At 43.8% G+C, this 26141-nt stretch overlaps 1 protein-coding gene across 1 annotated transcript in view; it reads right to left on the bottom strand.

Moving 5' to 3' along the window:
* The window catches only part of ACTN3 (actinin alpha 3), a 368054-nt gene that overhangs the window by 315293 nt on the left and 26620 nt on the right, over window positions 1-26141 (bottom strand). Inside the window, exon 2 of the mRNA XM_030217755.1 lies at window positions 5486-5600. Coding sequence (XP_030073615.1) covers window positions 5486-5600 — 115 coding nt within the window. The remainder of the gene's footprint in view (window positions 1-5485; window positions 5601-26141) is intronic.

The raw sequence follows: 26141 nt of genomic DNA, 5'->3' as shown, positions 1-26141 counted from the left end.
GGTGAAAACCAGGGAAGTTGGGCAAGTCATTTTCACTAACTATCGCTTCTAGTGAGGCAGTGGGCAAAAGAAATTGATTAATTCTGAGAAATCATATTAAGGGTTAATTCTGTTTAAAGGTGCTCAAATACTATTTTAAATTCTCAGTCCTGCAAGTGAAGGAATGCAAGCTGGATTTAATTTACTTCAATGTCTAGCTTGGCTAAGCTAAAGGTTAGAAAGGTCAGTGAGAAATGAAACTCTGTCCCTTGTGAATGATGGATTGTTAATGCTAGCACATCTGTATACTATTAAATCTTGAGGGGATACTATTATGAATGAACAAAGGAATGAGCCAGACATACAGTAGTTTAAAAGCAGGCAGTTTGTTTTAAGATTAGTTTAAAATGTTTAGAAGGAAATAGTTAGATTCTAAATAATTCTAGATATTCCTGATGTTTAGATATGTCTTATAAGGATGCTTACTTTAGAATATGCTGTATTCTGTGTAAATTAATAATTCTGTGTGGAATGTCTGTTCAACTCTTTGCCTTACGTTCTGAGTAAGATTGTAGTGAAAAGGTCAGCATATGGTTTGACTTAGCTACAGTCCTAGCTGGTTCAGTGTATGAAGCTAAGAGGTCAGAGAAGTCAGCTCTCTTCTCCTTGATTGATTAGCTAAGTATAGGAATGGTCTTGAAAGTAATAACAAACTATAGCTGTATGCTATTAAGTAAGACTGGCCCTTGACCCCTTAATGAATGCCAGAGTCCAGTTAGCAGTTTAAGCTATGGCTGGGATTATGTGAATAATAATAAAATGTAAGAGATGGGAGCCACAATGTCTAGCATGAGAGGCTCCAGGTCATAGGTCAGTTTGAGAAATATCAAACCTATGTAACTGATATTTTTAAAGTAATGATTGGCTGAGGCAAGGTAACCAATCTATTCTTTACCATCTGGAAAGTAAGGGGGGCTAGAGGTTAGAACTGTATATAAGAGGGAGCAGAAGCAGCTTACGTCAGAAGGAACAGACAGAAGAAGAAGGAGCTCAGAAGAGAAGAGAAGAGAGCTGAAGAGGACAGACAGAAGCCATAACATCCAGAGAGCTGACACAGAGAGCTGAGAGAGAGAGAAGAAAGCTAGAATTGATGTCCTGCTTTGTTTGCTGGCAAATAAAGAAGATTTCTCTCTCATTTTGATGTGTGCTGTTTGACTCCTGAAGTACCACAGATTCTGTTAACAATAGGGGTAATTCATGCATCCATTCCTGCAACACTAGTACAAAGGTGCCAAGGATGAACTGCCCTAATGAGTGAGATTTATGGATGATTTATCCAAGTATACATTTACAAAGTTCCATTGTAACTTTCTGTTGTTATGGCAGGGGAATGTTTGGGACTCACTCCTGATTGGCTGGTCAGGGGCTGAGCTGATGTCTGATGCAGCAGACGTCAGAAGCCTGATCTACTTAAGCCTACCTTTCCCTACAATTCTTGCTTTAGCGTTTGATTGCTTTGTTTGCTCAACTGAAGCCAGCCTGTGCTTGGGCGCTTGTGTTCACGTTGGAGTTTAGTTTTCCTTGGTGCTTGTTTATTCTGTGTGTGTGTGTGTGTGCTGGGTATTCCCAGCATGACCTTGATTGCCTCACTACCCTACACCTGGTCTGCTTTCTGCTGCTCTAACGTTGTGCTGTCTGTGGTAAGCTTATGCCTTCTATTGTTCCAGTTTGTTTCTTTAGTTTTCTCTCTCTCTGTGTTCCCTTTGTTTTGCTGAGCTGTTGCTCTGCTCCCTGTGGTTCTGCCTCCGTTTGGCAGTCCCCCTGTCCTTATATATTGCACCTGTTTGTTGGTTTTAGTTCTCTTTGTTTGCTGAATCTGTCTCCTGTTCCCAGTGAGCAGTGCTGCTTTTCTGGTCTATGTGTGTCAAGGCAGCTTCCTCTATTTGCTTACTGTTCCCTTTTCCCTTGAGTGTTGTGGGGCCAGCTTTGTGTATTCTTATAGGTAGTTTCCCTTTTCCTTTGTGCACTGTATGGTACAGCCTAGTGTGTTCCTTGTAGTGCTTCCTGTATCTTTGTATGCTGTAAGGTGCAGCCTAGTTCCCTTGAGTGCTGTGGGGCACAGCCTAGTGTATTCCTATGAGTGGTTTCCCTTTTTTCCTTGAGTGCCTAGTAGCATTCCTTAGAGTATTCCCTTGAGTGGCTTCCCCTTTCCATGAGTGCTGAATGGTTCAGCCTAAAGTGTATTCCTATAGTTGGTTCCCTTTTTTTTCCCTTGAGTGCTGTATAGTACAGCCTAGAGTGTTCCCTTCTGGGGCTTCCTGTATTCTTGATCATCCTGTGGCATAGCCTGGGGTTTACCTTTAGAGGTTCTGTCTCTCACCCTTTTCCTCTGTGCGTTGCTTGTGCTAAGTCCCTTGGGGACCCTTTGTTGTTCTTTCTCCCCTCCTAGAATGTGACTGGGTTCCCGGTCGGCCGTGAGGCCCACTTGCATGCTCTATCTCCCATTTTCTGGTGGTGCCTGTTAACTGTTGTGTGTGTGCGGGGCTTTGTGGCTGGGGTGGTGCATAAGGCCTGTTTGGTCTACCCTAGGCCTTGGCCAAAATCCTATACTAGGCCTCGGCCTGGGCTCAAGGGCTCACATCCAGAATAACATCTGTGGTGCTTCAATAAGGCCTATTAGACAACAAATTCTCAGATACCTGAGTATCCAGGTACATTAAGATACTTTGGAAGGAAGTCTAGGTAGTTACTAAGCTTACTAATTAACCACAGTGTATGGGATTCATTGGAGTAATAAACATATCAAGCAAATAAGGTTCCTGAGCTCTGTGACGTTGTCTTCAACTCTTTGACATACTTTTGTTCCTGGCTATCTCCATCCCAAGTTTTTCTGAATACTCAGATGAAAATTACTTTAGTTGCAGATCTGTACGCATGAAATATGTATGTTTTTATATTGTAATTTACCTAGGAATTTGGATTGGTACAATATAATAACCAGGGCTTTTTTTGTGCCGGTATGTGCTGGTATGGCATACCAGTACCTTTTTTTCCTTGCCCGCTCATCCTCCCATCTCCTGCCTCTCTCCCATGGCCACTGCTGCTTTTCCCAATGAGTAGCAGGGCTAAAGTGCTATGACACGCGCTGTTGGATCTGCCGATCCCCTGCCCCAGAACAGGAATCTGACGTCAGAGGGGCAGGGGATCAGCAGAGCTGAGTTTGCATCTGAGCACTGCAGGCCCGCACATTTTACTCATTGATTTGCCTGTTGCTGCTGCTCATTGGGAGAAGCAGCAGTGGCCACAGAAGAGATGCTAAATGGGAAAGAGGGGGCAAAGGGAGAGAGATGCTGGATGGGGAGAAAGGAGGCAAGGGGAGAAATGCTGGATGGGGAGAGAGAAGGCAAGGAAATATGGTGGATGGGGAAAGAAAAGGCAAGGGGAGAGATCCTGGATGGGGAGAGAGGGGGAAGGGGAGAAATACTGGATGAGAGAGAGAGGTCAAGGAGAGAGTACTGGATGAGAGAGAGGGGACAAGGGGAAAATGCTGAATGGGAGAAATGGGGCAAGGGGAGAGATGTTGGATGGGGAGAGAGGGGACAAGGAGAGAGATGCTAGTTGTGGAGCTAGTTCTTTCTATTATTTGGGCATGGTGGGCTTGAATCTAAGGATAAGGGGAACACATTTGCTTCTGACACTTCACTCACTAATGTAAGTCTTGTTTGGGATTCATTATTTCAGAATTTATACTAAGTGTCAGGCATCCCAATAATACCTCAAAAGTGTGTTATCTGTATTGCACCTACATTCTTCCACTATCAGGTGCCAGACATTTTAATTTTCTATATACTGTTTTTTTGGGGTAGTCCCCCATTGATATGTAACGTACTATATTTACCTTAACATGTCTGTTACCTGTTCAGCTTGGGAGTCTTCAGTTTATGGGGCTGCAAGACACTTCTGTCCAGGGAGAAATGAGAGTTGCTTACCTGTAATGGTGCTTCTCCTTGGACAGATGGTCTTGCAGTCACACAAACCCGCCCTGTCCTCCCAGATTTGCCACTAGCTTTCGGATGTAACTAAGAGGTAGGTGGGGTAACTGTACATACAATACAGACAGTAAGGTGGGAAACTCTGCATATGCGTAAAAGCTTTTTCTAGAAGCTTCACAGATTTGGCGCTGGTCCAGGTCAAATCTGTCACGTGGACGTTGTTCAATTTGTGTGGTTACAAGACCATCTGTCCAAGGAGAACTACCATTGCAGGTAAGAACTCTCATATCTGCAGGTTGTCCCAGCCCTTGCAGGTTTTCCTCTGCCACGTCATGCCCTCATGACATCACTTCCTGTTTCCTTTCTGTTGGGATGTGGCAGAAACAAGCCTGCAGGGCCTGCTTAGGCTGCATTTGTGAATTGCTGCTGTCACCTGCAGTTCTCAGGTAGAATGGGGAGGGAAGGAGGGGTCAGAGCAAGGTGGAGTTGCCGTGGGTGAGGGAGGGGCAGATACCAGATCTGGAGATAGAGGAGAGGGAGACAGGGGAGTGAGGCAACCTGAGGTGCTCTGGGGTGTTCATTGGCTACCAGACTGGGGTGGGCCTGTCCACCCATAGCTTTGCCATTGGAAATGCCAATGGGGAAATTTGGGTATATTTGTGTACAAAATGCACAAATACCTTGAAGTTCCACTGAAAACATGTCCAGAATATGCCTTCTTCAAATCTCTGCATGCCTCAGGTGTAAATATATATGTTATGCCTTTTCTGGAAATTTTAACTTACATGTGCATGCAGATTTACATATATAAATACTCTTTTTGCAAGTACAAATGGCATGCAATTCTTCTAAAACTGCCTCCTATGCTTCCAGTCTGATTTTATTCAGCAGCCCTTGCCAGGCCCAGAATAGAGACACATTACATTTCCCTTCCCTAGCCCTTTTTCCGACAAGCTCATTGATGGCTTCTTTTCTGTATAATCATGAGCACAGGTCAGCACCCAGCACAGGTCAAAAAGGGCAGAGTCTGACAAGCCAGTGCAACTCTGGAATCTATCAGAGGTTAAGAAGCCTGTAATTTATTAAAGAACATGAGCCTGTGTAAACTCAGGCATTTATGATCTATTATGATACCCTTACAGCTGGTGTGGGAAAGGTGCAATTATGGATGGACAGAAGAGTGTGATTTAGCAACAAGGAAAATATATGGTGAGAACAGAATGATCTCTCAGGAAGATAAGTGCTAAAGTATGTGAAGCCTTGCTTAACACAAAAGGTATATAAACAATTGAATCAGAGTATTACGTTGGACAGGCAGAGGCAGACCACATGTTTATGTTCCCTGCTCTCCACATGAGAAACTAGCATTTGTAATTGTAAATTTCTCTTGGTAAGAAATTAAAGAATTGCTTTTCTCATACGCGTGGCCTTTCTAGTCTTTTATCTCTCTAAATTGCAGGTGGCTGGTACATAATAATTTGGAGTAGTAGTAAAAAGAGAAGCCTTTTTCTTACCAGAGATGACCTCCAGCAGCAACATGAGTTTCAGTCCGTTCCTAAAGTCATCTTCAATGTTTTCGATCTGTGTGCCAGCTTTTCGAAGATGGGAGTTACACCAGGCAGTGAATGTCTGTAAAGACACAGAAAATAGCTTGAGGATCATAGTTCCAGCAAAAAAGCTGTCCTAAATTTATCCAAATAACTACTTAGCTTAGCAGGGTTTAAAAAAAGGTTTGGATAGCTTCCTAAAAGAAAAGCCCATAAGACATTATTAAAATGGACTTGGGGAACATCCACTACTTATTTCTAGGATAAGCAGCATAGAATGTATTGTTTTGGGATCTTGCCACTTACTTGTAACTTGGATTGGCCACTGTTGGAAACAGGATGCCTGGGACCTTTGGTCTGTCCCAGTATGGCAATACTTATGTTCTTACCACCACTTTCTGGATAGTGATATTGCTGACTGCTCTATACATATATTCAGTGCTGCTATCTGGATATATATGTGACTAATTTAAACATTGTGGTTGGCATTTTAAAAAAACATTGAGTGCAATGTTTTTATATTTTATTTATTTGCTCACACCTTTTTCAGTAGTAGCTCAAGGTGTGTTACATTCAAGTACACTAAGTGTTTCTTTGTTCCTGGAAGGCTCACAATCTAATGGAGGATTTAGTGACTTGCCCAAGATCACAAGGAGCAGTAGTGTGATTTGAACTAGCCACCTTGGATATCAAGACTGGTGCCCTAACCACTAGGCTACTCCTCCACTCCATGTTGGCCTATGGGTGCACAGAATAGAGCACTGACAATGACTTGAAGCAGACAGCGTTTTTCTTTAAACACTGATAGCCACAGTTAAAGAACCAGTCAGTGCTGAATATCCAGACTCAGCGCTGCCTGGCTGGATATGCTATCCAGTTAGCAGAGTTATTCAGACTGCTAACCAGATAGCTAAAAAGATAAAATTAGGAAGCAAAATTGCTTTTCTTTATCTGTTCCATGCTCACCCCCTCCACTCCTGGTTTCTGCTTTTTGCCTGGGAGGAGATGGGGCTGGAACTAAAAGGAGAAAGCTGTTCTTTGGACCACTAACAGAGATGGGATAGGTGCCTCATAGCTATGTCTCAGGCAGTCACCACTATGGCACACCAAGAACTTTCCGAACACATACCAATGTGCCACAGTACATTGGTTGAGAATCACTACTACAGTAAATGAAGGCTAATGGCACCATAGCCCAAAAAAGGCCATTGCTAATTGAGATGGAAGTACCCCCTAAAATCGGATGCATGGTGGGATACCCCATAGTTGACTGAATCCAGCTGCTGCTGTACCAGAAAAAGAGGTGTAGTAAGAAAAGTGTGGGAGAAAGTGATTTTGTCAGCCAGTCAAACAATCTTATTGCCTGAATGTTTCCATCAGTGCTTTATAAAATAGAGATTTTAGTACCCTAAGTGTAAACCCATCTTGGTTTTCTGGTGGTGCGGGATATAAATATTTTTAAATAAATAAAATAAAATCTGGGAAAGGTTGATCTGGTCTTATTGCATCTATAGACATGCAATTTTAGTTTTTCAATGAAAAACAAGGCACATTTCTGTGCATATTATTTGTAAAATCAGAAATGTTCAGTACTGGTCTCCGTATCTCAAAAAAGATATAGTAGAATTGGAAAAGGTACAGCGAAGGGCGACGAAAATGATAGTGGGGATGGGACGACTTTCCTATGAAGAGAGGCTGAGAAGGCTAGGGCTTTTCAGCTTGGAGAAGAGACGGCTGAGGGGAGATATGATAGAAGTGTATAAAATAATGAGTGGAATGGATCGGGTGGATGTGAAGCGACTGTTCACGCTATCCAAAAATACTAGGACTAGAGGGCATGAGTTGAAGCTACAGTGTGGTAAATTTAAAACGAATCGGAGAAAATTTTTCTTCACCCAACGTGTAATTAGACTCTGGAATTCGTTGCCGGAGAACGTGGTACGGACGGTTAGCTTGACGGAGTTTAAAAAGGGGTTAGATAGATTCCTAAAGGACAAGTCCATAGACCGCTATTAAATGGACTTGGAAAAATTCCGCATTTTTAGGTATAACTTGTCTGGAATGTTTTTACGTTTGGGGAGCGTGCCAGGTGCCCTTGACCTGGATTGGCCACTGTCGGTGACAGGATGCTGGGCTAGATGGACCTTTGGTCTTTCCCAGTATGGCACTACTTATGTACTTATGTACTTATGTAACCTAAATACTTGAACTCTGCAACACAACGAAACCAAAGCACATTTTGCCCACAACATAACTCTTCCGCTCTACTATTCCTAATGTGTCTTTTCACATGAACCTTATCCTACAATAATACAACATTGTATTTGTTCATTCCGGAGATGGTGAACGCCCCTCCGGTACTATGTAAGCCACATTGAGCCTGCAAACAGGTGGGAAAATGTGGGATACAAATGTAACAAATAAATAAAATAAATAAATGAAGACAGAGAGCCAGCTAGAGATACCTACACACAACAGGTGGTGTCTGGTCTACATGCATGCATGGACCTTCAGTTTCTACTGCCTGAGGCAAAATCAGAACTACAAGCCCCAACATACAGTGAGAGGAAAACTAAAACAGGCTCAGCATTTTCTCCCGTATCTGCAGGGACATAAATCACATCCTTGCTCCTTCCTTTCCCAGCCCTGTGAAATTTATGAAGTGTAATTTGCATGCTTTAAATAGCAGCATTGAAGATACTTTGCCTTTCTAATAGGCGGTTGAGGGTAGCTCGGTAACAGGTCATCCTGCTTTCTACAGTGTTTAGAAAGGCTATACATACCACTCATTCTCCTCCTTCCTGTCAATTCCCTGGCACTCCCCTTCAGGATCCATCTGTCAACACTACACTTTCTACTCACACATACACCCTAATTAACTGCTGCCTCCTGTCTCAGAATATGCATGTGAGATCACATAGAAACACAGCTTCTCATCCTGCCTCCTCAGAAGGCACCCTGGCTCCAAAACTGCCTTAAAAGGTCAAGAGGTCTGGAATAGCAGCTGTAAGACATGTGATCCAGCCCATTCTGTCAAAGCAGCAATCTCAGCAGAAATTCTCTGACCTCTGGTGACCACCTCACACAGGTCAGCCTGGAGAAGTTTATCAGTCTCTGATTTTGCTCCATTACCTGTATAGAGTTTTAGTTCATATTCATAAATGATCTAGAAAAAGGAGCAATAAGTACATAAATATTGCCATACTGAGACAGACCAAAGATCCATCAAGCCCAGCATCCTGTTTTCCAACAGTGGCCAATCCAGGTCACAAATACCTGGCAAGATCCCAAAAAATTACAAAACATTTTATGCCGCTTATCCCAGAAATAGTGGATTTTCCCCAAGTCCAATTTAATGCAGCTCTAGCAATAGGTTACAGCAAACACATTCCACAGGCAGACTTCGTTATGTGACACAGAAGCATCTGCCTTCACAAGTGTTGCCCCTACTGAATTCTTTTGCTCCATTACAGCACTGTGATGTTCCTGAACTAAGGCGGAAGAAAAAAAGCAATGAAGGTGGAACAAAAAGATATGAAGGTGAGGCAGCCTGGACAGAGAAATCATATTAATTTGTTAATTCTGTTTAACTTTGGTTCAGTCCTGTAAGTGGTAGAATGCCATCTGGTTTTAATTACTCAAATGTCTAGCTTTTGCTAGACTAGAGGTTAGAAAGGTCAGCGAGAAATAAAACTTTCTTTGTCCTTTTTTGAGTGATGGATTGTTAAGGCTAGTTCATAGGCATAATAATAAACCACATCTGGATGCCATTCTAAGCAAGGCATACTGGACAGTCTCGAGGGGATCAGCAAGCAGGCAGTTTTAAAAGATTAGGCTGAATGCTGTTTAGAGAGAAGGAGATAGTTTAGATTTAAATAATTTCTTGATAATTTAGATTCTGTCTTCTAAGGAATTCTGATCTCTGCTTATTTTAAAATATGTTTTATTCTGTTTATTTAATAAGTTCTATTTCTCTCTGTAAAATATATTTTTAATTCAGTCTTTGTCTGCAGTTTAAGAGGTCATCTGGTTTGAATTATCCACAGTCCTAGCTAGTTCTGTGTATGAAGCTAAAGGTGAAAGAGGTCAGGAAAAGTCAACTCTTTTCCTTGATTGATTATAGCTAAGTGTAGGACTAGCCCCTTAATGAACCCAGTTAGCATTTTAAGTTATGAAGTTAACTGGGAATCTGAGAATTTAATAATAATAAAATGCAGGAGATAGGTGCCGCATTGTCTAGTTTGAGAGGCCCTAGGTCGTAGGTCAGTTTAGGAAATATCTGAAACCTATGTAACTGATATTTGGAGTAAATGTATAGAGATAATTAGTTCAAGACAAGGTAATCAATCTATTCCTTACCATCTGGTGAGAAAGGGGGGCTAGAGGGGTTTAGAACAATATATAAATGAGAACAGAAGCAGCTTACGTTAGAGAAGGAGCCAAGACACAGAGAGAAGGAGCCGAGAGATGAGAGAGCTCAGAAGAAGAGACACAGAGAGCCAAGAGAAGGAGAGAGTTAGCGCTGATGTCCTACTTTGTTTGCTGGCAAATAAAGAAGATTTCTCTCTCATTCTGGTGTGTGGTATTTGACTCCTGAAGTACCATAGATTCTGCTAACAATAGTGGTAATTCCTGCATCAAAGGTACCCAAAGAGAAAAGACACCCCCAAATCACTAAAGTTGAAACACATACTAGGAAATGTAGATGGAAAGCTATGACCACAAATGCTCGCTATCTAAGAAATAAAGTTCATGACCTTCAAAGCCCTGATGTTGGAGGCAGACTTAGACGTTATTGCAATCATGGAGACATGGCTAAATGGTTCCCATGAATGGGATGCAAACATACCAGGCTATAATCTATTTAGGAAGGATAGAGATGGTCGTAAAGGTGGAGGAGTAGCTCTGTATGTGAGAAATGATATCGCAGCGACTGAAATGACAGGGAACTAGGAAAAGGAAGAAGCGATATGGATCACCTTAAAAAGAGATGATAGAACCTCTGTCCACGTGGGTGTTGTCTACACACCTCCGACACAATTGGAGGTACTAGATAAAGATCTGATCACAGATATTCAAAAGTTGGGAAAGAAGAGAGAGGTGCTGTTGCTGGGAGATTTCAATCTGCCGGATGTAGATTGGAAGGTTCCATCTGCAGAATCGGAAAGAAGTAGAGAGTTTGTGGATGTTTTTCAAAGTGCTCTGCTCAGACAAATGGTGACAGAACCCACGAGGGAGGGAGCAATGCTGGATCTGGTGCTCACAAATGGGGATAGTGTGTCAAATGTCCGAGTGGGTGCCCACCTGGGCAGCAGTGACCATCAAATGGTTTGGTTTGATATGACAGCTGAAGTGGAGGGTGGCCACTCAAAACTCAAAAGTCCTGGATTTCAAGCATGCTGACTTTAGTAAAATGGGGGAATACCTGAGGAAGGAGCTGATGGGCTGGGAGGACGAACGAGAAGTGGAAGGACAGTGGTCCAGGCTGAAAGAAGCTATAAATAGGGCCACAAACCTTTATGTAAGGAGAGTAAATAAAAACAAGAGAAAAAGGAAACCAATATGGTTCTCCAAGCAAGTGGCCGAGAAAATAAAGGCTAAAGAGTTGGCATTCCTGAAATACAGAAAAACTCAAGAAGAGGAACACGGAGAGGAATACCAGATGAAACTGAAAGAAGCCAAGAGAGAGATACGTCTGGCGAAAGTGCAGGCAGACAAACAAATGGCTAGAAATGTAAGGAGGGGTGGCAAAATTTTCTTCATGTATTTTAGTGAAAGGAGGAAGACTAAAAAGGGAATTGTGAGACTGAAAGAAGCTGCAAACCTCTATGTAGAAAATGATGAAGAAAAGGCAAATTTGCTAAATAGATACTTTTGTTCTGTTTTCACAGAAGAAAATCCTGGAGAAGGACCGTGATTGCCTGGCAAAAGTACAAATGAGAATCGAGTGGATATAGCACTGTTCACGGAAGAGAGTGTGTATAAACAACTTGAAAATCTAAAGGTGGACAAAGCCGTGGGACCAGACGGGATCCACCCTAGGATATTGAGGGAGCTCAGAAAGGTTCTGGCGGGTCCTCTTAAAGATTTGTTTAATAAATCCTTGGCGATGGGAGAGGTTCCGTGGGATTGGAGAACAGCGGATGTGGTCCCTCTTCACAAAAGTGGTGATAGGGAAAAAGCTGGAAACTACAGGCCGGTAAGCCTCACTTCGGTTATTGGAAAAGTAATGGAAGCGATGCTGAAGGAAAGGATAATGAATTTCCTGGAAGCCAATAAGTTGCAAGATTCGAGACAACATGGTTTTACCAAAGGTAAATCGTGCCAAACGAATCTCATTGAATTCTTTGACTGGGTGACTGGAGAATTGAATCATGGACATGCAATGGACGTAATCTACTTAGATTTCAGCAAAGCTTTTGACACGGTTCCCCACAGGAGGCTCTTGAATATACTTGACAGGCTGAAGATAGGACCCGGCGTGGTGAACTGGATTAGGAACTGGCTGACAGACAGACGCCAGAGGGTGGTAGTTAATGGAATTCGCTCGGATGAGGGAAAGGTGAGTAGTGGAGTGCCTCAGGGATCGGTGCTGGGGCCGATTCTGTTCAATACGTTTGTGAGTGACATTGCTGAAGGGTTAGAGGGTAAAGTTTGCCTTTTTGCGGATGATACTAAGATTTGTAACAGAGTGGACACCCGGGAGGGAGTGGAAAACATGAAAAAGGATCTGCGGAAGCTAGAAGAATGGTCTAAGGTTTGGCAATTAAAATTCAATGCGAAGAAATGCAAAGTGATGCACTTAGGGAGTAGAAATCAACGGGAGACGTATGTGTTAGGCCGTGAGATTCTGATATGTACAGACGGGGAGAGGGATCTTGGGGTGATAGTATCTGAGGATCTGAAGGCAACGAAACAGTGTGACAAGGCGGTGGGCTAGAAGGTTGCTAGGCTGTATAGAGAGAGGTGTGACCAGCAGAAGAAAGGAGGTGATGATGCCCCTATATAAGTCGTTGGTGAGGCCTCACCTGGAGTATTGTGTTCAGTTTTGGAGGCCGTATCTTGCTAAGGATGTAAAAAGAATTGAAGCGGTGCAAAGAAAATCTGCAAGAATAGTATGGGATTTGCGTTACAAGACGTATGAGGAGAGACTTGCTGACCTGAACATGTATACCCTGGAGGAAAAGAGAAACAGGGGTGAAATGATACAGAAGTTCAAATATTTGAAAGGTATTAATCTGCAAATGAACCTTTTCCGAAGATGGGAAGGCAGTAGAACTAGAGGACATGAAATGAGATTGAAGGAGGGCAGACTCAAGAAAAATGTCAGGAAGTATTTTTTCACAGAGAGAGTGGTGGATACTTGGAATGCCCTCCCGTGGGAGGTGGTGGAGATGAAAACGGTAACGGAATTCAAACATGTGTGGGATAAACATAAAGGAATCCTGTTCGGAAGGAATGGATCCTCAGAAGCTTAGCAGAGATTGGGTGGCAGAGCTGGTGGGGGAGGTGGGGCTAGTGGTTGGGAGGCGGGGCTAGTGCTGGGCAGACTTCTACGGTCTGTGCCCTGAAATACAAATCAAGGTCAGGTATACACAAAAAGTAGCACATATGAGTTTATCTTGTTGGGCAGACTGGATGGAACGTGCGGGTCTTTCTCTGCTGTCATCTACTATGTTACTATGTTAATAATGGTCTATGGACTTTTCCTTTAGGAAGCCGTCCAAACCTTTTTTAAACTCTGCTAAGCTAACTGCTTGCAATGAGGGAAGCTGATCAAATTTGCAGATGACACAAAATAAAATCAAAGTCAATAAAGCAGCATAGGATTGTGAGGAATTCAAAAATGATCTTGTAAGACTAGAAGCATCTAAAATGGAACAGCCTTGTGCAGCGATTCCCACTTTCTGGTCTTTGGACCTCAAGGTTCTGTTAGGCTATTACAGGGCACAATTAAGAGATAAAAATAAAACTTCATGAAGCTATAATCTGTACAAGCAGGATACAGAGGCTGCTTTAGAGGCAGCATCAGCAGTGGATGGGGGGATGGTGATAGCAACATCAATAGTCATTGAAGCTGGAAGAAGCAGCAGCTGTGGAAGTGGGATTGGAGGTGACTGCGCAGATTGGAAACAGAAACGATCAAGAGATGGGGCCAGCACTACTGGCAGTGAAGATGTGAAGAGAAGCAGCCATGGAGGCTGGAAGCAGGAGTACCAGGACCAACATCAGCCTGCAGGGCCTAGGAACAGCAGATGAGGAGATGAAGAGTTAACTTTGCCAGAAATGGTATTTAAGAGTGATATGGAGGACCTGAAACAAATCTCGGTGAACTTGGAAGATGCTGTAAGCCAAATCAACAAATTAAAGGGCTGCAAATCACCTTGACCAGATAAAATACACCCTAGGATACTGAAAGAACTCAAAAATGAAATTGCAGATCTGCCATTGAAAATCTGTAAATTGTCATTAAAATCATCCATGGTACTGTGGAAAATATTCTACCTTAGAAATATATTTTTAATAATAGGTTAGAATTTAGTAAGTATGATCACTTTCTGAATGAGTATTACTTCACTGTTTAACTATAAAGAACAGAGTGATCAGAGTGTTAAGTGACCTAGGGACCTTTAGGAATGGAAAAACATTGGTTGCAATTTATGACTCCAATATATTATGGATAATCTGATGGTCAAGAGGTGAAGGAAACTATCATGGAGACAATAAACCTCATGGGCAGATGTTCCACAGTGCTCTAAAAATAGCGCTGGAACAGCGCAGGGCTTTACCGCACCTATGATCAGAGATAGTTGCATGCAAATTTAAGCATGCAATTCTCTCTGATCATGGGGTAGAAGCGTGGGAGGATTGTACCTCAGCGCACTTGACAATCCTCCCATACTTGTTTGACAGGTCTGGACTTTGTCTAACACAGGGGCTGGAGGTCCATGGGACCACCAGACCCAACTATCCCCGCCCTGAGCTAAGCGAAATGGGGGCTGGAGGTCCAGCAAACCTATGGTCCCTCTGACCCTCCCTGACACAAGTTCGGGGGGCTGGAAATCTGGGGGTCTCCAGCCCCCTAACCCCCCCAGCATCCCTCAGATGTCCCTGGTGGCCCAGTGGGCTGCAGGTCAATCCCCCCACCTGGTGGTCTAGCAGACCTTCCCCACCCCCTACCTTCACATGTCAAGGCATTCTTTATGATGTTTAAGAAGCTAAACTACCTTAGTATAACATTCTTTACTGTTGCTAAGTAGATGCTGTTCCCAGATGCCTTGCTTCCCTTAGTTAAATTGTTAGGGATGCCAAACGGTAAAGAAAGAGTAAAGTGTTCCTTTTACACTTACTGTCATGGGAGGAAGGAAAGGAAGGAAAAGGGAAGGGGATTTCAGCCCTTCGTCTGAAATATGTAATGGCACAGGCGTTAGACTCAACCTTTAACTTGCTGGATAACCTGTATTATTGTTTCAAGTGTAGTTTTTATGTGTGTAACAGATAAATGGTACAGTAGTTGTTTTTTCAATGTTGCTATTCTATAAATGAAATGTTACTTTAAACTTTTTGTTTAGATTAAAGTTAGTTTGTGAATTAATGTATTCTGCTTTAGTGATAGGTGTAAATAATGATTGCCACACTGACTGATAATAGAGGGCATTTAGAAAAAAATATACGTATTGTGTGGTATAGGTTCTAATTGAGAGGTTTTGATAGATAGATAGATAGATAGATAGTGTTCTTCTTTCATATATCTATATATATCTATATATATCTATATCTATATATATATATATATATATATATATATATATATACAGTGGTGGAAATAAGTATTTGATCCCTTGCTGATTTTGTAAGTTTGCCCACTGACAAAGACATGAGCAGCCCATAATTGAAGGGTAGGTTATTGGTAACAGTGAGAGATAGCACATCACAAATTAAATCCGGAAAATCACATTGTGGAAAGTATATGAATTTATTTGCATTCTGCAGAGGGAAATAAGTATTTGATCCCCCACCAACCAGTAAGAGATCTGGCCCCTACAGACCAGGTAGATGCTCCAAATCAACTCGTTACCTGCATGACAGACAGCTGTCGGCAATGGTCACCTGTATGAAAGACACCTGTCCACAGACTCAGTGAATCAGTCAGACTCTAACCTCTACAAAATGGCCAAGAGCAAGGAGCTGTCTAAGGATGTCAGGGACAAGATCATACACCTGCACAAGGCTGGAATGGGCTACAAAACCATCAGTAAGACGCTGGGCGAGAAGGAGACAACTGTTGGTGCCATAGTAAGAAAATGGAAGAAGTACAAAATGACTGTCAATCGACAAAGATCTGGGGCTCCACGCAAAATCTCACCTCGTGGGGTATCCTTGATCATGAGGAAGGTTAGAAATCAGCCTACAACTACAAGGGGGGAACTTGTCAATGATCTCAAGGCAGCTGGGACCACTGTCACCACGAAAACCATTGGTAACACATTACGACATAACGGATTGCAATCCTGCAGTGCCCGCAAGGTCCCCCTGCTCCGGAAGGCACATGTGACGGCCCGTCTGAAGTTTGCCAGTGAACACCTGGATGATGCCGAGAGTGATTGGGAGAAGGTGCTGTGGTCAGATGAGACAAAAATTGAGCTCTTTGGCATGAACTCAACTCGCCGTGTTTGGAGGAAGAGAAATGCTGCCTATGACCCAAAGAACACCGTCCCCACTGTCAAGCATGGAGGTGGAAATGTTATGTTTTGGGGGTGTTTCTCTGCTAAGGGCACAGGACTACTTCACCGCATCAATGGGAGAATGGATGGGGCCATGTACCGTACAATTCTGAGTGACAACCTCCTTCCCTCCGCCAGGGCCTTAAAAATGGGTCGTGGCTGGGTCTTCCAGCACGACAATGACCCAAAACATACAGCCAAGGCAACAAAGGAGTGGCTCAGGAAGAAGCACATTAGGGTCATGGAGTGGCCTAGCCAGTCACCAGACCTTAATCCCATTGAAAACTTATGGAGGGAGCTGAAGCTGCGAGTTGCCAAGCGACAGCCCAGAACTCTTAATGATTTAGAGATGATCTGCAAAGAGGAGTGGACCAAAATTCCTCCTGACATGTGTGCAAACCTCATCATCAACTACAGAAGACGTCTGACCGCTGTGCTTGCCAACAAGGGTTTTGCCACCAAGTATTAGGTCTTGTTTGCCAGAGGGATTAAATACTTATTTCCCTCTGCAGAATGCAAATAAATTCATATACTTTCCACAATGTGATTTTCCGGATTTAATTTGTGATGTGCTATCTCTCACTGTTACCAATAACCTACCCTTCAATTATGGGCTGCTCATGTCTTTGTCAGTGGGCAAACTTACAAAATCAGCAAGGGATCAAATACTTATTTCCACCACTGTATATATACAGTGGTGTGCTGGTAAATGTTTAACAACAGGCTCTCTCCCCGGTCCCCCTCTGCACCCCCCCCCCCCAAATTACAGAGCTGGCTATAGCCGGGGAGAGAGCCTGGGGGGTGGCAATGCATTCCTCCAGGAAAAAAAAAATAAATGATCCCAGGTTCCAATCTAATTCATGTTTAATGTGCGATAAAATGCCATAAATAAGTAAATAAATATAAACTTTTAATGTTGAGCACCTGATTCTCAAAGTGAACATATTCCAAACACTATAATGAAAATAAAATGATTTTTTTCTACCTTTGTTGTCTGGTGACTGTTTTTCTGATCATGCTGGCCCAGTATCCGATTCTGCTGCTATCTGTCCTCTTAACTCCGTTTCCAGGGCTTCCTTTCCATTTATTTCTTTCCTTTCCTCCTTTCTTCTTCATTTCTGGTCCTCAGCTTCTGCCTATTTTCTTCATCCATGTGCAGTTTTTCTCCTCTCTTCCTTTCCCCTCAACTCATCTCCTTCCTCACTCTTCTCTCCCCTCCATCCATGTCCAGCATTTCTTCTCTCTCCCCTCTTCTCCCCTGCCCTCCATCCACCCATGTCCAGCAGTGACCCTCCTTCTCCTCTCCCCTGCCCTGCATGCACCCATACCCAGCGTGACTCTTAGTTCTCTCCCCTCCCTCCACCCATGCCCAGTGACTCCCTTCTCTCCCCTGCCACCCCCTCCCGAGTTGTCAGTGAATTCTCCTCCCTCCCTCCCTCCGGATCCAGTCCCTCACCGACTCCTTGTTCTTCTAATTCTTTGGGGCAGGCAGTCTTGCCAGCTGACTCTTGTCTCTCCCCCGCTGCCGATTTGCGTTTCAAAATGGCCGCTGAGACTTCAGCAGAAGTCTCGCGAGGCCGCCTCGAAGAAAAAGGAATCGGTGAGTGGGACCGGATCCGGAGGGAGGGAGGAGAGCCAGAGCCAGCTCGCGATATTTAACAACCGGTAGAAAGATTAACAACCGGCTCTTGCGAGCTGGTGCGAGCCTGCTCCAGCACACCACTGTATATATCATAAGCTCTCATAGTATTCTTCCTTCATTCCTTTTGTTTTAGGAAATTGTATATCTAGAAAGGATTTTTGTCCAACTGAAAAGGTAAATTATTTGTATAATGGTGTTTATATTTGATTGTGTTTTCCCTTTCCCATGCATTGAAGGATGGAGTGCGAGGTTTGTCGTCTGGCCTATTCATAGTTTCAAAGATAATTACCAAAGGAGAAGTAGTAAGAAATTAATATTCTTAGGGCAAGTGTATAATTTTATAAGGTGCTAAATTATTTTTTTAAAAGCACCATATTATAAATTTATTTGTTTATTGCATTTGTATCCCACATTTTCCCACCTATTTGCAGGCTCAATGTGGCTTACATAGTACAGTAGTGGCAGTCGCCAGTACCGGCATGAACAAATACAAAGTGAGGTCATGACAGAATAATGATCAGGATTGATAGACACATTACTACTACTACTACTACTATTTAACATTTCTAAAGCGCTACCAGGCATAGGCGCCCAGTATAAAAGGCTTGGGTAGGCTAAACCTCCCCAGCCACCCGCAGCAGTCTCATTCTCCGACGCGACGCCAGCCCGACACGCCATCTTTCTTGATCCGTTCACCTTCCGTCCGTCCTCTCTGCAGTGATCTGAGCACTGCTGGCCGGCTCACCATCAGCTGAGCGCCATGCCCAGTTCCGGTGCGCTGCGTCTCTCCTCCTCCTCTTCTTGCGTTGACGCAGGCCGGGGATCGTGGGGACAGTCAGAGCTCGCACGGGGAAGGGGCGAGATGGATCGGCGGAGCGGGTGGGATATTCATGATGTGCAGGCTCTCAGCCAGTCAGCCTTCCCTACGCGAGAGCGATGCAACTTCCTGTTCCCCACGGGAGGGGCCATCAAAGTATGGAAGGGAAGGCTCAACGCTCAAGGCTGGTTACAATGGTTGTCTGAGGTGTTCCCACTTCCTTCCCAGACCCAGGCCAGACCATAATAATTCAAGAAGAGGAAACTGTGGCACGCAGCGCACATTGGATTTCAGGAGGTAGGTGCTGACTCTGAAGGTTTAAGTCAAAATAAAAAAAATAATATTTTGTTTCATGCAGATCTCTTTGTTTAAACATAACTAAATGGGCTATAAGCCCCTAATGCTTTGGGTTCCTTTTGTTTGTGATGACTTATACTGTGCCAAAATTGAAATTTGAAAACTGTTTTCTCTATCTGGTCATTAATAAAAGGAGCTCATTGTGAATTTCCACCCTAAAATTTTCATCCTTTTAGGATGTTTTGTGGCTGTATATGACATGAGAATTGTGATATGATCCCTTGTTTCATATTGTTAATGGTCTGTGATGTTGTCTGTTTTGGTGGTATATGGTTTATTAGGGTCTGCCCGGTGTAATATTTATGGTACAGTAAGGTTCTGAGTGTGTTTCTGCACAAAGTTGTGCATAGTGTTTTGCAGTTGAGCGATTGTGGTTAGTATATGCTTTGAGCAACCACTTTATCCTTTGAAATATGATACATATCTAATATCTAAATTTAATAAAAGTTATTAGTTGTGACTTTTATTTTTATTTTTTTCTGCGTGTTATCAGACAATAATGGATTTAAGCACCACCCCTGGCTCCGCCCCTAACCCCACCCCTTTAGCCTCCCCAAACAGTTGGGCCACCGACTGCCTATACTACCAGGGTTACACAGCGCTGTACAATCTAACAAAGAAGGACAGTCCCTGCTCAAAGGAGCTTACAATCTAAAGGACAAAAAAGTGCAGTCAATCAAATTGGGGGCAGTCTAGATTTCCTGGATAGAGATACAATAGTTAGGTGCCGAAAGCGACATTGAAGAGGTGGGCTTTGAGCAAGGATTTGAAGATGGGCAGGGAGGGGGCTTGGCGTATGGGCTCAGGGAGTTTATTCCAAGCATAGGATGAGGCGAGGCAGAAAGGGCGGAGCCTGGAGTTGGCGGTGGTGGAGAAGGGTACTGAGAGGAGGGATTTGTCCTGTGAGCGGAGGTTACGGGTAGGAGCGTAAGGGGAGATGAGGATAGAGAGGTAATGAGGGGCTGCAGATTGAGTGCATTTGTAGGTTAGTAGGAGAAGCTTGAACTGTATGTGGTACCTGATCAGAAGCCAGTGAAGTGACTTGAGGAGAGGGGTGATACAAGCATATCGGTCTAGGCGGAAGATAAGATGGGCAGCAGAATTCTGAACGGATTGAAGGGGGGATAGATGGTTAAGTGGGAGGCCAGTGAGGAGTAGGTTGCAGTAGTCAAGGTGAGAGGTGATGAGAGAGTGGATGAGAGTTCGGATGGTGTGCTCGGAGAGGAAGGGGCGAATTTTACTGATGTTATAGAGAAAGAAGCAACAGGTCTTGGCTGTCTGCTGGATATGGGCAGAGAAGGAGAGGGCGGAGTCGAAGATGACTCCGAGGTTGCGGGCAGAAGAGACGGGGAGGATGAGGGTGTTGTCGACTGAAATAGAGAGTGGAAGGAGAGGAGAAGTGGGTTTGGGTGGAAAGACAATGAGCTCGGTCTTGGCCATGTTCAGTTTCAGGTGGCGGTTGGACATTCAGGTAGCAATGTCGGATAAGCAGGCTGATACTTTGGCCTGGGTTTCCGCAGTGATGTTTGGTGTGGAGAGATAAAGCTGGGTGTCATCAGCATAAAGGTGGTATTGGAAACCATGAGATGAGATCAGGGAGCCCAGGGAGGAGGTGTAGATTGAAAAAATAAGGGGTCCAAGGACAGATCCCTGGGGAACTCCAACAGAGAGTGGGATGGGGGTGGAGGAAGAACCATGAGAATGTACTCTGAAGGTACGGTGGGAGAGATAAGAGGAGAACCAGGAGAGGACAGAGCCCTGGAACCCAAATGAGGACAGTGTGGCAAGAAGTAAATTGTGATTAACAGTGTCAAAAGCGGCGGATAAGTCGAGGAGGATGAGGATGGAGTAGTGACCTTTGAATTTGGCAAGAAACAGGTCATTGCAGACTTTAGATAGTGCCGATTCTGTCGAGTGTAAGGGGCGAAAGCCGGATTGAAGCAGATCGAGGATGGCTTGATAGGAGAGAAAATCAAGGCAACGGCTGTGAACAGCGCGTTCAGGTATCTTGGAGAGGAAGGGTAGGAGGGAAATGGGGCAGTAGTTGGAGGGACAGGTAGGGTCAAGTGATGGTTTTTTGAGGAGTGGTGTGACTATAGCATGCTTGAAGGTGTCAGGGACAGTTGCAGTGGAGAGAGAGAGGTTGAGGATATTACAGATGGGGGTGGTGACAGTAGGAGAAATGGTGTTAAGTAAGTTGGTGGGGATGGGGTCAGAGGAACAGGTGGTGCATTTCGAGGAGGAAAGAAGATGGGCAGTTTCCTCTTCAGTGATATCAGGAAACGAGGAGAAGGAGGCCTGGGTTGGTTGGTTGAGGGAGTGGGTTATAGGGTGAAGAGGAGGTGATGGTTTGGTGGTGAATTCAAGGTTGATCTTCTGCACCTTGTCGCAGAAGTAGTCAGCCAATGATTGAGGAGAGAGTGAGGGGGGTGGGAGTGGAGGGCACTTTGAGGAGGGAGTTAAGGATGGCGAAGAGATGACGGGGGTTAGAGCTGAGGGAATTAGTCAATTGGGTGTAATAGACCTGTTTGGCAAGGAATAGGGAGGACTGGAAGGAGGATAGCATGAATTTGTAATGAATGAAATCAGTATGGGTGCAAGATTTCCTCCAGAGGTGTTCAGCCGATTGGGCACAGGAGCGAAGGTAACAGGTGCAAGGGGTCAGCCAGGGCTGGGGATTAGTGCGCCTTGTGGGACGGGAGATGGATGGTGCAAGGGTGTCCAGAGCAGAGGAGAGAGTGGCATTGTAAGTGGAGACAGCCTTGTCGACAGACTCGGAGGACATGATGGAAGGGAGGAGATAGAGATACTAGAGGATAAGGTGGGAGGGTCGACAGCCTGGAGATTCCTGGAAGTAGTGGTTAGTGTTGGGCGGGACTGAGGGGGAGGGTGATGAAGTGTGAAGGTGATCAGGTGATGGTCAGAGAGAGGAAAAGCAGAGGCGCAGAAATTGGAGGGTGAGCAGGTAAAGGAGAGGACGAGGTCAAAGCAGTGGCCAGATTGGTGAGTAGGGGTGGTGGAGTTCAGTTGGAGGTTGAAGGAGGAGGTTAGAGTGAGGAACTGAGAAGCGTATGAATCGGATGGGTTATCAGTGTGTATGTTAAAGTCTCCAAGAATGAGGGATCAAGAAAAGCGGAGAGCCAGGCATCGAAGTTGGTAAGGAAGGAAGAGAGGGACTTATCAGGGGGGTGGTAAATGACTGCAACTCTGAGTGGCAGCGGGTAGAATAGACGGATGGAGTGAACTTCAAAGGATGAGAAGCAGTGAGACTGCGGTAGGAGGAGAGGTTGAAAACTGCAGGAGGGCGAAAGTAGTAACCCGACGCCGCCACCGCGGCCAACTGGGCGGGGAGAATGGGAGAAAAGATAACCTCCATGACATAGGGCCGCAACTGAGGCAGAGTCATCAGGGTTGAGCCAGATTTCAGTTAGGGCGAGCAGTTGAAGGGAACGGGAGATGAAGAGATCATGGGTGCTTCTGTATCCCAGCTACTGCTCCCTCCTCCTCCTGCAGCCTATGACTGGACCAATTGACCAATGGGTTGCAAGAGGAAGAGGGAGCAGCTGCAGCCTGTTGGCTGGCTATGTCTGACTGTGAGTCACAATCTAAATTTTGTACCTGGGGCCTTGGTAGGCCAAGTGACTTGCTTAGGGTCACAAGGAGCCACAAAGGGAATCAAAGCTAGTTCCTCAGGTTCTCAGCACACTGCACTAACCATGAGGCTATTCCTCCACTCTAGGTCCAGTAGCACTATAAAATGTTAATAGACCTTCCCTTTGTTTCCCATCTCTCAGATCGGGATCTGTACTGGGACCAGTGCTATTTAACAATATTTATTAATGACCTGGAAATTGGAATGGCAAGTGAGGTGATTACATTTGCAAATGACAGAAAACTATTCAAGGTTGTTAAAACACATGTGGACTGTGAAAAATTACAGGAAGACCTTTGGAAATTGAAAGACTGGGCATCCAAATGACAGATGAAATTTAATGTAGACAAATGCAAAGTGATGCACATTAGAAAGAATTACTCAGATTATAGTTACCTAATGCTAGGGTCCACATTGGGGGTCAGCACCCAAGAAAAAGATCTAGGTGTTCTTGTAAACAATACGCTGAAATCTGCCCAATGTGTGGCGGTGGCCAAAAAAGCAAACAGGATACTAGGAATTATTAGGAAAGGAATATTAAGACCAAGAATACTATAATGCCTCTGTATTGCTCCATGGTGCAACCTCACCTTGAGTATTGCGTTCAGTTCTGGTCGCTGTACCTTAAAAAAGATATAGCGGAATTAGAAAAGGTTCAAAGAAGAGCGACCAAAATGATAAAGGGGATAGAACTCCTCTCATATGAGGAAAGGCTAAAGAGCTTAGGGCTCTCCAGCTTGGAAAAGAGACAGCTGAGAGGAGATATAATTGAGGTCTACAAAATCCTGAGTGGTGTAGAACGGGTAAAAGTGAACGATTCTTTACGCTTTCAAAAAGTACAAAGACTAGGGGACACTCAATGAAGGTGCATAGAAATACTTTTACAACCAATTGCCAGAGAACGTACATAAGTATTGCCATACTGGGAAAGCCCAAAGGTCCATCGAGCCCAGCATCCTGTTTCCAACAGTGGCCAATCCAGGTCATAAATACCTGGCAAGATCCCAAAAATGTACAAAACATGTTATACTGCTTATCCCAGAAATAGTGGATTTTCCCAAAGTCCATTTAATAACATTCTATGCACTTTTCCTTTAGGAAGCCATCCGAACCTTTTTTAAACTCCGCTAAGCTAACCGCCTTTACCACATTCTCTGGCAACGAATTCCAGAGTTTAAATTACACGTTGAGTGAAGAAATATTTTTTCCGATTCATTTTAAATTTACTACATTGTAGCTTCATCGCATGCCCCCCAGTCCTAGTATTTTTGGAAAGCGTGAACAGATGCTTCACATCTACCCGTTCAACTCCACTCATTATTTTATAGACCTCTATCATATCTCCCCTCAGCCGCCTTTTCTCCAAGCTGAAGAGCCCTAGCCACTTTAGCCTTTCCTCATAGGGAAGTCGTCCCATCCCCTTTATCATTTCCGTCGCCCTTCTCTGCACCTTTTCTAATTCCACTATATCTTTTTTGAAATGCGGCGACCAGAATTGAACACAATATTCAAGGTGCGGTCGCACCATGGAGCGATACAAAGGCATTATAACATCCTCATTTTTGTTTTCCATTCCTTTCCTAATAATACCTAACATTCTATTTGCTTTCTTAGCCGCAGCAGCACACTGAGCAGAAGGTTTCTTTTTTTTTTTTTTTTATTTATAATTTTCAACAATACATAAAGATGATATTACATCAAAATGCATGGAATTCACAAAATATATACAATCCAGCAGAATTGTTCTATTTATATAGAAATAAAAGAAACTACCAAAATAATTAGTCCACAATGGAGAGGATCCAAGAGAGAAAATAATACAAAGCAATAAACTTAATCAACTTAAATTAACGACCAGATGGAAGTTAGAATCAAGCAGCCTAGTCAGCACATTTAACTAGGAGATACTGATACAGGGGTATCCCTTACAATCTCTCGAGCCAAAACAAATTCTTGTAGTCTTTTAGGGGATGTAAAAAGGTAATTAACACCATGCATAGTAATCATACAGGGAAATTTAACTAGAAAAGTAACCCCAAGTGAAAGGATTTTTGGTTTAAAAACCATCATTTCCTTCCTCCTGGCTTGTGATTCTTTAGAAAGATCAGGAAAAATCTGGATTTTAGCGCCCATAAAGACAGCATTCATTTTCTGGAAATAAGTACGCAATATTAAATTTTTGTCCGATTCCAGTGTGAAAGTAACAAGCAATGTAGCTCTATCTGAAATTTCAGATCTTTCAAGAAAATCAGTCAGGTCATTTTGTGGAGATTCTGGAACCACATTAGGTACTTTCATCGATTTTCTAAGATAAACTGTTTTAGTCACTAAAGGGTGACTTTCCATTGGAATATCTAGTATCTCAAGAAAATATTTTTTCAAAAGTTCAACAGATGTAATAAATAGAAGATGGAAAGTTTAGAAATCTTAGGTTACATCTTCTAAGCTGATTCTCCATATATTCTAATTTACGTGCCTGGAAATTATTGTCTTTAATTACAGAGACCATTGAAGTTTGTAAAGTTTTTAATTCAGAATCGACACTTTCAATTTTAGATGTAAACTTCTCAACTCTGGTGGAGATCTGTGATTCAGTAACTTTTAAATGATTTATTTCCGTCTGAGTATAGTTAAACATTTGCTGGAGAGATGTGTTCAGCCCCTGTATGGCCTCCCAGAGATTGTCCAAAGTGACTTTTTCTGGCTTTAACATACCTCTTCCTAATCCAGTAGCTGTTCCTCCCTGGATTATAGCTGGGGGTAAATAACCCCCTTCAGTTGTTAAAGTACCTGGTGTAGAAGCAGAAGCTGGGCCTCCCACCGTTGTTGGGAAGTCATCAACTTCGGATGCTCCCTCAAACGACTCCCCTTCAGCTCCGCTAGTTCGCCCTGGTTGCAGAGGAGTCAAACCAGAGGGAGGGCTCAATGTGACGCCCTCTGCGCTGTGCTCTGATGTTGGCGTTATGGAGCTACCAGAAGCTTGAGTCGGCGTTCTCAGTGCTCGGATTCCGAAACTTTCCAGCTTTGGTTGAGACATGGCGGGTATTCCAACTGCGCTCGGGGAGGCAAGAGCTGCAGTTTTACCTTTCCTCTTCCCCATTGCTCTTGGGGAGCGCTCCGTGTCAGCAACTCACGGCGGTAAGTTTCAGGAGCTCCGACAAGCACGTCTGGTCAGACGGCCATCTTGGATCTGAGCAGAAGGTTTCAATGTATCATCAACGATGACACCTAGATCCCTTTCTTGGTCCGTGACTCCTAAGTGGAACCTTGCATGATGAAGCTATAATTCGGGTTCCTCTTTCCCACATACATCACTTTGCACTTGCTCACATTAAACGTCATCTGCCATTTAGATGCCCAGTCTCCCAATCTCGTAAGGTCCGCTTGTAATTTTTCACAATCCTCCCGTGATTTAACGACTTTGAATAACT

Source organism: Microcaecilia unicolor, chromosome 11 (genome assembly GCF_901765095.1).
Source record: "Microcaecilia unicolor chromosome 11, aMicUni1.1, whole genome shotgun sequence".
NCBI classification, from domain to species: domain Eukaryota; kingdom Metazoa; phylum Chordata; class Amphibia; order Gymnophiona; family Siphonopidae; genus Microcaecilia; species Microcaecilia unicolor.
Note: the sequence above shows the minus strand (reverse complement) of the source record. Positions and strands in the feature narration are given on the sequence as shown.